The 13,931-nt window shown below is 34.7% G+C and overlaps 1 protein-coding gene across 6 annotated transcripts in view; it reads left to right on the forward strand.

The window, feature by feature from the left end:
• Nucleotides 1-13,931, forward strand: part of Ptprk (protein tyrosine phosphatase receptor type K) — a 542,901-nt gene that overhangs the window by 252,283 nt on the left and 276,687 nt on the right. For all 6 annotated transcript variants that reach the window (XM_071613038.1, XM_027947359.3, XM_071613039.1 and 3 more), the window contains 2 exons: nucleotides 8,616-8,697; nucleotides 10,998-11,113. In XM_071613038.1, coding sequence (XP_071469139.1) covers nucleotides 8,616-8,697; nucleotides 10,998-11,113 — 198 coding nt within the window. The remainder of the gene's footprint in view (nucleotides 1-8,615; nucleotides 8,698-10,997; nucleotides 11,114-13,931) is intronic.

Raw genomic sequence — 13,931 nt, forward strand, 5'->3', positions numbered from 1 at the left:
GAAACAGATAAAGAATTCATGAGCTTTGTATCCCTAAAATCATCTATGAGTACGTACACTAGTTACCCTAATGGATTTTAGGTAAAGATCTCGCCTAACCCCAACTCTAACAAAATTTCAAAGAAAGAAAGTTCATAGTACTTTTGAAATTACTTCATTCTTAAATCAGATGCTGTAGTTAGTTGTGTGTTTTTGACAAAACATTTATTAACATGTTTGAACTTGTGATGTGACAGCTTCAGTTCAGCATCTGATTGAACTTTGGATGTAGACTAATAAATTTATGGTGATTGTTTAGTTACAGTTAATCACTGGGTTTATGTAAAGTTTGCTCTTCACTATAAGTGTGTATTGTCATTAGATTTCGTATATTGATTGATATTTACTATGATGATACATACAGGGTGGGCTAGTAATTTTAAGTTTCTTAATTGCACTGTGTGATAATAAATTAATGCTCCTAAGAGTCACTTAAATTTGGCAATGTGCAGAATTATCGTGTTAGTTTGAAAGCATTTTTTTTCAGATACAGTTGTGGAAGTGAAGTGATCTACTTCTGCTGTGTGTAAGATTGGACTGTTGGTGCTAAAATTTAAAAGGTTCTGCTTGTGGATTGTAGGAAGACAAATGGCACATCTCTGGAAGTGAGGAAAAATAGTACTGTAATTCAGTGTCATGTTGATAGAAATAGAAACCTTAACCAGTCATCTTTTATTTTTGGCTCAGACAAGTAACTATAAAATATAACCCAGATGGTGGAGCTATGATAGTAAAGATACAGAAATGACATTTTGCTGATGAATTTTCTGCTACCCTTGGCGTCCGCACTTTCATTTTTATACAAAATCTTTTATCGTGTAAGTTGCTTGCTTGTGTATCTAAGGACAGATCCATAGGATGAAAAATGTGTTTAGTGGCATTTTTAGATTTTAGATTATTTCAGTAAACTTTTGTTTCATTTTCCTCTTCTAATTGCCTTTTTTGGTTTTTCCTCTCTTTTGCTAAACCTAAATCTAGCATAAATAAGGCTCTGCCATGGATCGTGGGTCCTAGTTCAATTTTATTTCTGAATACATATTTTAAAGGCATTTGGCATATATTGTTATCCTCTGCCTGTCTGCCTATCATGGAATTGGAAGAGCTCTAAAGGGAGTTGGTAGAACTTATACTGTGGTCTCTCGTCTCAGTCAGCTTCACCACACATATGCCTTGCATTGAAATACAAAGGGATTCACGTAGGGGTAGTTGTGACAGGGATATAAGAAATTGGGAATGAGGAAGCCCGAAGGGTTTATGGGACTGAGAATTTTGTAGCTCAGAAGAGATGACCTGTGCCTCCTCACTGTCTTTAGCACCCGTGTCTCCTGGAGCTGCCCCTGCCTTTCTTGTTTCTTACCTGCTAGACCTTTGGACATTGCCTGTAATGAATCAGTTCCTGTAGAATGACAGATGGTAGCTAAAAACATCCTAAATTGTATTCAGTTTCTTTCAATTCACACTGATTCCCTGAGGTCACATCCAGGAGTTGAGTGGAGGTCTGTGGCTCACAGTTGAGGCTCTGCTGCCTAATGCTGCTGTGCACATGTTGGTTCTGTTTGTACACACCTGTGTGCATTTATACTGTTAAGGGTCTTACAGCAAAACCGTTTGGAGAAGATAGTATATACCTTTTTCTCAGAGGCATGTTGAGACAGAGAATGCATGAATTTATTTTGTGAATATTATTAATTTTTAGTTCAGCATTTGGGGTTATTTGTTTTCATGGAGGAGTAATTTCTCCAGATCACTCTTCATCACAATATGATTAAAATGCCATGTGTTCTAGATTCATATTAACCTGCATCACTATCTATTAAATTATAAAGATCACTGATAGTTTTTTTACAAGTACATGATTTTAGGAATGAAGAATTAATATAAATATCTATTGGATCGTTATTGTGAACTTAAGATATTCTAGCATAAGCTTTAGAAATTGTTAGTTTGTTTAGATGTTCTAGACATTTCTGGTGATCACATTGGGGTAGCTAACTCTCTGGTCTAATTTGAAGTATAGGAATATACAGGCTTGCATATTCATTTCAGTATGGAGCCTTTTGAAAATCTTCTTCTTTGAGCTTTGCTTTTAGACACTCCACTTTGGTGTGAAATCTTTTAGGTTTTATTTTCTCCTGTAGATCTATGGTCATGCATTTTTACTGTTTACTGGACACTGGCATATACTTTGATTGATGTTCTGTTGTTTAACAGACAAAACAATATTACTCTGAAAAGGACTGTGTTTGGATGGAGGTTTTTTCTGCATTTCATGCAAGTGTTTTGTTACACCTAATGTTGTCATCCATGTTGCATAATGTGGCATCCCTGTCATCCTGTAGGCAATCGGCAATGCTAAACCTCAATTTACTTTTGTATCAAAAACCTTCATAATGTCACATATTAATATTTTATCCAAGAATATTTGGTGATACTGTGCATAAAATTCACATCCTAAAATTAATAAGTCACTATTATATTCCTATAAAGAGAAGTAAATAGGGAGGTAGATAGGTAGATAATAGGCAGGAGTGTGTGTGTGTGTGTGTGTGTGTGTGTGTGTATGTGTGTGTAAGAGAAAGAGAGAGAGAATATATTTAGAACAATTAAGCTGATGCTGGTGACAGGTACTTAAACTATGTGAAAAGCTTGTGTGTATGGAGGTATAGGGCAGTACACGGTGTTGATTTTAGAGTGTCTGAAGACCTAATTACTCCTTGCAGACTTTATAGTCTTGCTGTGAAGTCTTGATAGGACTATTCCTTCTGAATAAAAGGACATCTGAAGGAAAATAACTGATTTTGAATCCTTATGCATTTATACCACCGAGCTGCTAAAGATTATTCTAAAATCGGACACATGACAGGGTTCAGGTGAAGAATCGATTTGGGCTTGATTGTATGTTTTAACTGCCTTCTGTATTCAGTTGGCATGCCATTAGAGCCCCCTAGTGACTCTTGGGCACAGCTTTAAAGCCAAAGAATGTTTCAGTATCCCATGCTGGTGTGTTTTATTTATGTGCCTTTGGATTTGGGGTGTATATCTCCTTTAGAAACTAAACAAACAACAACCAATAGCCAAGGGTTGTGAAAAATTCATTAGTTAGGGAGAGCCTGCAGGCTGTTAGTCAAGGCCTTTGCTCACTTTAGACTCTTAGAAAGGAGCTATTACATGAGTCGAGTGGCAAGTAAGCCTGACATGCAGGGGTCTGACACAGAGAAGCTTCTTTCTTCTAACCCTCTCAGCTAATCCTCAGTTGATAAGGCAGAATTCCAAACTGACAGTGCCTCTGAGAGGAGCTACCCTGGGTGACAGCAGCTGCAGGTTGTGCCTTGGACTTTGGTGTCACCTCTCTGCCCTGTGTGCCTTCATCTTTCCATACAGACAGAAACAGAATGTTCACATTGGAAAAGAAATTAGATTCTAGAATTCTAAGTTTTCACTTTGATACTTGACTTACTCTATAGAAGATCTTCTGGGGCCTATCAGCAGAAATTTATGCCGAATGGAATTATTTGACTATTCTAGGGAAGTAATTATGTTTTCGTGATTTCTACATTAGCTTGGTAAAATTATCTGGAACTTTCTCAAGGGAGTGTCATTTTATTATGTCAACAAAAATTTATGAGCAAGGTAAAAATGGGCTAAATACCTAATCCCATTTTTCCCTTAGAGGCAAAACCATTAAGTAAAATCCACTGATATTGCATAATTGTGTTCTGTAACATTGTTACTATTTCCAACCCTGACTTTCAGTAGGATTCTTCTTGTTCAGTGATGTTAAGAAAAACATGACATGACATTGCTCTCAATGAACTTACATGTTAGTAGAGGAGATGAACATCAAAAATTTATTTATAGAATTAATTATATAATTGTAGTCATGGTCTGTTTGTGCTTTCTCTGTATTAATTACCATGTAACTTATAACCAGGCCAATGGATAGGAGAAATCTCTTTGCCTCTTTTGGTTTCTTTCCCTTCATCCATATCATCATCCTCATTATTACCTTTCATTGGTCTCCAACCTCATTTTGTTCTACTTGTCATCAACATTGGTACCAGCACCATTTATCATTGATCCTCACAATTCCAAGGCACGCCATAATCCTGATGATTTCAGTATATTTGTAGAAAGTCCACAGATAGTTCCTTTATTTCACCACCTCCAAAGTTCACCTCCCTTATTTTACCTCAGCAACCTGATGCTTTGTTTAAATGGATGTTATAATAGCTCACAAGTGTTCCAACTTTATATGTATGTATACCTCTCATTTTCTACCCATAAACCCCTCTCTTTCTACTGTATTCACTTTACATAGCTTCATGAAGAGCTCCAGTCAATGAAATCATCTATCTCTTGCCAGTTTATCAGCTTGCTCGTTATTTAAAATTTTTTTGTCATGATTATTTTCATTATACATTCACTGTTTCTTTATTTCCTTTAATTCTATTCACTTTTCCTGGGCTTAAATCCAAGAAAGTGATGTTTTTAAAAAATACATACCATATGATAGATTTTGGGCAAAAAAGTTCATAGCCATTGACTTCCATTTGTCTGACAAGACAGTTGGAAATCCTACTTACAATGTAGATCTGTTTGGCTTTCTTTCTTATTCTCTTTTTCAGTTTGTTCCATTTGATTCTCTCCAAACTTCAATCATTTCTCCTTTTCATCAACTAAGATTCATGTCTCATGGCTGAGAAAATTGTGGCCATATTACAGAAACTTGCTTATCTTCCAATCCTACATATTATAGCCTCATGCCTTTCCTTTCTTCATAATCTAGCCAAGGTAGTGCCCCTTTTGTGGCAAGAGATTTGAATCTTATCGTATTTCACACTGACCATTATCATTTCTCTCTCATGTACTCTCAAATATTCCCTGACAACTTTAATCATTCTTGTCAATATCTAAATATGTTTATCATCTTAAAAGTAATGATAAAAATTTTTAAAAACCACTCTCTTTGATCACATATCTTCTTATATCCTTAGTGACATTTCTTTCTATTCCCTCAGGAAAACTTCCTGTAGGAGTTTTAAAATTTCTGTCTCCACTCCTCAACTCTCTTCAATGCCCATTATGTTCTTTATTTTGTTGTTGTTGTTGTTTTGTTTGTTATTTCATACAGGTAGCTCTTTCTCTGGTCACTTCTGATCTCAATGTCACAAGTAAGGGGCGTTTTAAAATTCCCTTTCACCTAGTATTTGATCAACACTTGGTCTTGTATATCTCTTCCCCTTCAAATAGTCTTTTATAAAAAAATATTTAGTTATAGGTGGACACAATATCTTTATTTTATTTTATGTGGTGCTGAGGATCTAATCCAGTGCCTCACACATGTTAGGTGAGCACTCTACCTCTGAGCCACAACCCCAGCCCCTCAAATATTATTTTATTAGATTTAGGTTCCATGACACCATATATCTCCATTTTTCTTTCATATTGTTATATATTTCAAACTTTTTTTTCAGTCCATTTTTTTGTAGGCTTATCTTTCTCAATCCTGTCAGAGGGGAAAAAAGAGAAGACCTAGACCTACAAGCAATTACAGTGTTTAAAGTTCACAGGGTAGAGAGAAATCAACTATGTCTAATGATGATGCTTTAAATTGATTTGTATACATAGGTTTGTATATATACATGTACATATATTTATAAATATGTAAAATGTGAACTTTCACGTTATAATGAGAGTTGCAAATGTTGTGCTTTATCTCGCAAGGTTGAGTCTGCAGCTTTAGTCATCTTTGTATATGCTACAGATGAATATTTTATTCACTATTGAAATTTGCACTGCTTCAAAATGAATATTAGAAAAAATAAGTTTTGATTTGGACATATTTTGTCTTTGAAAGCTAAACGTGATGTTTGAAAATTTAATTCACAAAAAAATGTAGATATAAGGAGAATTATGAGAAGGAAATACCAGTTTATTCTATGTTTTCCAAATTGAGAGTGGGTGGGGATCTAGGTTTTGGATGAGAGTGAGATGGGAAAGGGAAGAAATTTAATTTTAGTGCATATGTCTTTTACAGTTGTTTTCTTCCCATGATTGCAGTACTGCAAACCAACATATAATACTTACTGTGTGCCAGGACTGTGCTCAATGTTGAAAGTGAATTATCTCATTTAATCCTCTAAAGCCCTGAGGTGAATAGTCATAGTTTCTTTTGTAAAGAGAAAATCAAAGTTTAAATTTTATGTAGGTTAAAGTATACAAGGAGCTCTACATAAGCTTTCATTTAAATTTAAAAGTGAGAGCTAAATGCATCCTTCCTTGGATCTCGACTCTTGCTGCTATGATGCATTGAAAGAAAACTAAGAGCAAAAAATTCAGATTTTCTAGCATCCATTATACATTGCATGGTATTTTCTGTGCTATTTAATAATTTCACACATATCATTCAATTTTCATGAGAAACCTGTGATATAGGCAAGGACAGTATTGTCCAGACAAGGCCACAAAGACACAAGTTTATTAATTGCTGTGTTACACATGACGCAGACCAGCACCTAGACCCCAGGCTCCCCGACAATAAGTTCCCCTTTCCATTCTATGAGATTCTTCCTCCTCTGCATTAACTGTTGGCCACAGGATAAAACTGTCCTTGTTCTTTAGAGTTTGCCATTTTTTTTCTCCCCCATTTAAATTCAACTTTACTTCATTTATTTAGTTAATAATCCAGGGATGTTGCTGGGGTAGCAAAATTTTGATTAGAATCATCACCTCAGTATTTCAGGTAATGGAGTGGAGTAAAAACAGCATGAAGAGCGGACCCCACTCATCCCTTTCCCAGGCTGGGCTTCTGGACAGGTTAAAGCTGACCTCTGGTGTGGTTTCCATGGCTCTCCTCTTCTGGGAAGCCCTGGTTGACCACTTGACACCAAGCATTAGCTCTGACCTGCACATTAGCCTAAGGGAGCTCTGTGTAATTAAGCTGTTGAGATTTGTTTCCCCTGAATGGATAGAAGAGCCTTACAAGGTGAGGGCTCCATTGAAGTAATAAAGCTGATTACATCTTCAGCAGTAAAGGAATCTGATCTTAAAAATTTCCTCTAGCTCTTGTTAATGAGGCAAAGACAACACTTAGTGGGGAAAATGAGGTCACTAAAAAGAGGAACTTTTTTTTTCCTTTAATAAAGAACCAATCATTTTGCCTCCCCTAAAATCAAGGCCTAAATTTATTATCCTGACTAAACCTCAGTTTAAGTGAACTAATGAGAGCTTTTTCTCAGGGGCAGAGTAATCTTGTTTTAACTTACCACTTACATGAAGCAAGGATGTTAAACCATTCTAGAAAGTAACATTAAGGTAAGCTAAAATGTTAAACTTGTCAGTGCTGACTACAACAAAACTAGAATAGCTAACAATGACTAGCTGTTACACAGATGTGTGGTTTATTCTTTGGAATGTAATTTTCTTCAAAATTTTTTTTCTTACTTTTTCTTTCTGTACTTTTCCTTTCCTTGACTACTATTAAAGCAAATAAAATTTATTTTCCTAGGGTTCACATAGACAGCCCTCACATAGGAACAATGATGATAATTAGTCATTTGGTTTATGTAGCACTTTTTAATATGCTACTATTTAAGCATCCTAAAACTTTATCATTAAAGCTGTATCATATGCATATAATGGTCTTGGGACTTGGCTCTGAAAGCCCCAAACCTCAAATTTCTGATTGGCTTAAGAATTTGTAAATAGGAGAGATTGGAGTTTGATATAGATTTCTCATCCCCTAGAAAGAATCCTATATGATGCAATTGCCTCAGTTATACATTATTTCAAGTTTTAGATTTTGTTGTCTATATCTTGCTAATCCTGTTTTCCAGTATTTAGCATATAACATGGCAAGTGTGTTCATGGCTAATGCACTTAGATAAACAACACGGAAGCCAGAGTGAATGTGCATGCTAATTTAGGACAATCTCTTTTATACAATAACTGCTCAATAATTATTATTAGCAGCCTAGTCAATCAAACTTCTGTTCCACCACTAGAGTAAAATTGTCCTGGCAAAGGCTACCAGGAAACTACTGATGCTGCGGGGAAATGTTCCCCAACATGCAGACCTGCTCTATTTCGTTGTATGTCATCCCTTTTGCTCACAACACCAGTAATTTTCTGTTGATTTCCATCCTTGAAAATTCAGCTATTTTAAAATCCAGATTTTATTTTTATGCATTTGATATCTTCAGTGTTTAGCACAGTGCTTGGAACATGGTAGATACTCAAGGGATGTTAAATAAATAAAAAAAATGAAGAAAGTCCATAGGAGAACATTTATAAAGATTTGTTGTATCAGCCTCCATTCTGCCTTTATGTTGCTAATTCATGAAATCTAAGATGCTTAATACTATTTGCCTAAAAATTTTGATGTGCTTGACTTCAGTAATTTAATTAATTTTCATTTTCTTAGGTTTAGGAAATTGCCATTCATTATAAAATAAAGTTTTAATTCTTAATAGAACAAAAATGAAATTTACTTTCAAATGTATTACAGTTGTATTCCTCCCACTGTGGACATTCCATGAAAATGATTGTTGTACATGTTTTCTGTTTCTTTCTGACAGGTAATATTTGAAGCCGAAGTCTCAGGAGGGAGAAGCGGCTATATTGCCATCGATGACATCCAAGTACTGAGTTATCCTTGTGGTAGGTTGTGATTAAGAACTGAGTTTTTCAATGTCTTTTCAACGCTTGTCTTAAATTGACAGTGCCAGTTGATTGTTTACCACTTGGTCATTGCTGTATTCATTGTTTTCCTAGCTTCTTTTCAGTTTTAAAAGAAATGCTAAGATTTTTCTGTAATTGTCTAATCATATACTTTTAAGGCTTCTAACTATATACATATTAAAGCATCCTTTTAATTATTTAATTACTAAGAGCAAAATGTAAATCAAAGGCAACTCTCTGTAGGACTTTTTGCATCCTTCAGTGTTATTCAATTGTATGGGAAAAGAAAGAGAACAACAAATCAGATAAACACAAAGGAAAATAAAAAGAAGCCTCACTAAGTTATTTGATCTACTAATTTTAGGTTTACGTAAAATGAAGGGAATGATTTAGTTCACTTTATTCTAAAATTAGTTTTGTTTTTTTTTTCTTTTTCTGAAGTCATAATAAATATCTGGTTAGTATGCCCTTTAAAAATATAAAGAACAAAAGCCATCTTAACTTAAACATAATTTTGTTATGGCATCAATCACGCATCGATTGGTTTTTGGACCGCATACCTAAGTTTGTGTTTAAATCACATCACCTAAAAGACAATTATTGTAAACTTTCAATGCACCTGGGCAAAAAATCTCCATGCATGAATTTAGATTTTACTTGAGTTTCTTAGCAGCAGCATCTTATATGTATATATTCTGCATTATCTGTTTAGTAATCCTCTGGGTAGAAACATTTCTATCACACTGTGAAGAGAATGTACAGGGGCCACTATGTGCAGGGCTCAGGCTTGCCCCTCTGCTGTGTGTTGTCAAACTCCTGTGTGCTTCAGAACCCTCTGCTGGGTGTGGTAAATCACACATTGTCAGCTCTTCCACTGGTTCTGATTCATTACATTTAGGGTAGGCCTGGAAATTTGCATTTCTAATCTGTTTGTCTAGAGTTAAGACTTGGGGAACCCTTGTTCTAGCTCAAGCATTTCTTTTCAGTGTGCTCTAGGTAATGCTCTAGGAAAGATGTAGCAAGCAAGGGACACATTGTCTGTTCCACCTCTTATGTGGTAAGAAAGGACAAAATGACCTCATTGAAGTTCAAGATGACTTACTAAATTCCTTCATAAGAAAAGAAAATTCTTTCTATAGCATAAGAGAACAATGTTTCCATCTATAGTTCATGTTCACTTCCTAAACAGCAGATGCTGTTAAGAAAGACTTTTGTGAGGAAATAAGTACAAAATTTGGAATCGAGCACAAAAATAGCAACTTCAGTGTTGGTTCTCCAAGAGCTTTTCTTTTACTTACTAAGTCTTAGTTTTTGTTGTTTATGAAAAATATTGGTGGGGGGGAGGTCCTCAGTTTTGAATGTTAATTACAAAGAATAGTTTTTTAGTGGGTACGGTGGCACATGCCTGTTATCCCAGTGGTTTGGGAGTCTGAGTCAGGAGGATCTCAAGTTCAGAGTCAGCCTCAACAAAAGGGAAGTGCTAAGCAACTCAGTGAGACCCTGTTTCTAAATAAAAAAATAAAAAAAATAGGGCTGGGAATGTGGCTCAGACGTTGAGTGCCCCTGAGTTCAAAAAAAGAAAAAAATAGTTTTTTGGCAGTCATATAAATATATAGTATTCCCATATACATTTCATCTATATTTTGAATACAATTATCACTTTTTTGTTGATCTAGTATCTCTTAGGGGTGATTTTCTAGAACCTATAAAGAAGTAGGGAGTGTACTTAATAGCTTATATAATATTTTTGAAAAACAAAATATTTCCTTTTTCTTTGGAGCACTTAGAGGGCTATAACTACTGAAATAAAAAGAAAAGGAAAAAAAAAAAGAAAAGAAAGAAAGGAAATTTATTTATAGGAAAATAGTTCAACAGCCATCCAGCAATCAGTATTTTAGAAATCTTTGTTTTCATTGTATATTTGTAGTATGCTCTGGTATGTGCCTATTTAGTGTGTTTTGCTACTTTGACTTATAACATTATTACTGTCCTTGTGCAACCTGCTACAATGGTCAGTTAATATTAATTGTTGAATGCTCACTGTGCATAGAACAGTAGTCTTGCAATTACCAGGCAATAGGCAATGTAGCTACTGAGAAAAGAGAACTGTGAGAGTGAGCGAGGAAATGGTATCTTCTAGCACATAGAAAAATCTATTTTCTTCTGTGTATTAGTCTTGGCCAAAGGAAGAAACATTCAGAACAATATTCTGTTGAAGAAAAGTAACTTGGCATATTTTCTTCATGTGGAAAAAATAACTGTTTTCTCTACTCTCACAGATAAATCTCCTCATTTCCTCCGTCTGGGGGATGTAGAGGTCAACGCAGGGCAGAATGCTACGTTTCAGTGTATTGCTACTGGGAGAGATGCTGTGCATAACAAGTTATGGCTGCAGGTAAGGCCCAGGTGGCAGCTGAGCTGCAGAGTTACCTTGATTAAAAACAAACAAACCAAAAAACATTCCACTACTATTCGAAGTATTACCTTTTCCTGTGTGTGTGTGTGTTCACATACATGCATGAGCAGGCTGCTTGTGTGTTAATTGGCTGCAGATTCATATCAGACATTTCCTTTCTTGGGCAGAATTTGAATAAAAATTTGAGGGCATATAATTAATAAATATTTGGATCTAGTGAAACCTAATGATTCTCTAAAATTATGTTCAAAACTTTAAGGAAAAAAATTTAGATCCATTTGAAATAGAAATGAAAGTGAAATTTTTCTTATTTAATAATATTTTGAAAACTGAACTTATAAGAGCATATTACTTACATAGGAACTGTCATACTCTGTTCAAGTTCTTAAGAGTGTTTTAAGAATCCCTTGAGAGTATTTCAGGAAATATAAATTGGAAGAAAGCCAATTAAATTTTACTGAAATTTTTGTGTATGAGAATTAATCACAGATCCAAGGTCAAGACATGTGCCTTCTACATATTAAATACTTAATAAACCTGTATTTAATTAGTTGTGATTTAACATACATATTGGGGAAATATAAATGGGGCATATAAAGAGCTTTAAAAGAATCAGAAAGAACTGTAGACCAAGGAATAGGATTTGCCTTCAGAGAATTTACTGGAAGTGTATCTATCAATCTTGGGGTGCTGGGGTACGAGTAGGAGGAGCTTAGAACATCTGTGGAGCCAGAAGACTGGACCTAAGACAGATAGCTGTTGAGCTAAATATTTTAAATTAGATTATATATAAGAAACAATAATTTTGAACACCTTTATTATTAGTAGTAGTACTAGTATTATTATATCTTCATTAATATGAACAAAGTAATTTAATTAGTTTGAAATTTCAAATTCCTGAGTATGCCAATAGAGACCAAAAAGAAAAATAATTATAAATTTAACTTAGTTCCTTGAACATAGTATTGGATATAATTATTAGGTTGCAGGTATCTGCGGATATGGTTCTAATAAATGATTATTGAACCTATGTCAGCTATACTGTCTGATATGTAAGGGTCTATGGTATCTGAATCTTACAACAATCTACTTGAATATTAAAACACATAATTCATATTACATATTAGTCTAATTATCACTACTCTTGTAATTGATTTGATTCGCAAATATCAGGAGACCATATTTTTTTGCCCAAATTTGAAAAGAAAACAAGGCCTCTTTTTCCACTTTCTCATTTTGCAGATTTCCCCTACATATATCAAAATATAGACTAAGTTTTCCTGGAGAACATTTTGTGTAATATACAAACTGTCTTATCAACTGTATGTTAAGTCAGTTTCTTTCTATCTCTCTCTCTTTCTCTCTCTCTTATCCTCTCTTCCTCTCTCCCTCCCTCCCCCAGCCCCAAAGAAAATCAATTTAAAAATAATTTCAGACATATTTTTTGATTATTTTGCTTATATTTGCACTAGAATGGGAACATTAGTTGAAATTTGGCTTTTGTTTTGAGCTGTATAGTCTTTTCTTGGGAAACCAGAAAAGACTCTGTAGTCTCTGCTGGTTTTATGCCCCAGGATTTAATGTGACACTGAAATAAAAAGGGTTTTATGTCCACAGACGCCAGCTGCCTTGTGGCAACAAAGGTTTTCTGGACCGTGCTGGTCTGAGTGGGTTGCAGTCAATAGTTCTCATTTTTTGTTGTTTCCTATTTTGTAGATTGGCTCATTTCATTATGGTTTATTAAAATATTCCTCCTGCCATTTTTCAAAAGGAAGTGAGAGAAAATACTTTTATTCTGCATTCTTTTCTCTCCCTGTTCTCCCCTTTGCATTTGACACACAAGGTGACTTGGTGTTTTTCTCTTCTACTTTGACATTGACATTGCACAGTTCTTTAGCAATGTGCGTATTCACCTTATTTATTCAAAGGGTGTTCTACTGTTTTTCCATAGCACTACATATATTATCTTAACTTATTCTCTTAAATAATTCTTCTTTATGAAACATTGTAACATATCAATTACATTGTTTAGGGATGTTTTTAGATTAAAAATGTCTTTGTAGTGATACACTGTAACAATCAACTTGATAAGACTGGTCCTCATATATAAGTGAGTCTATTAGAAGTGACTGTTAACAGAAAATCTTTTCCTGATAGTACTAAAAAGAAAAAAAAAATACACACACACAATAAAAAGGAAGAATCCTGGAGAATCTATCAGCTAACCCATACAAATAAATGTCAAATTACCTTCATTTGGTGTAGAATAACATCCTAGGGTTCAGGAGGCACCCTTCTTAATTGTAGCCTTAATTCTTACTCTCCCAAGCCTTCTAACCTAGTCAAGTGTGGAGGGCTTAGTGATTCATTGAACTGTTCTGGACCTTTATTTTCTTATCTATAAAAGGAGATGTTGGATAGAGACTAAAATCCCTTCCAGCTGTAAGACGCTAAATTAGGTCTTTATATTATTTTGGATGGTCTGAAACGTGGCCTTGATAACCTTTTTTGTTTGATGGAAGAATATAAAATTTTTATGTTATTAGTTTTGTATAGGAAAAAATGGTTCCTTAAATTAAGTTTCATTGTGAGAACAAGTGCTGAAAATATCTGCTGAAAACACTAAGAATGAATGTACTTGAAGCAACTCAATGAAAGGTCACTGCATTCTATCATAGAAGTAATGGAATAATAGAGTAGCTGTTACCCCTGCCATGCCCAGGTGAAATAATAAATGGTGACCAACTTTTTAAGTCCTTCAAATAACTTAGATTAGATTGAATTGAGCTTGCTTTAG

The sequence above is a fragment of the Marmota flaviventris genome, chromosome 6 (genome assembly GCF_047511675.1).
Source record: "Marmota flaviventris isolate mMarFla1 chromosome 6, mMarFla1.hap1, whole genome shotgun sequence".
Taxonomy (NCBI): Eukaryota; Metazoa; Chordata; class Mammalia; order Rodentia; family Sciuridae; genus Marmota; species Marmota flaviventris.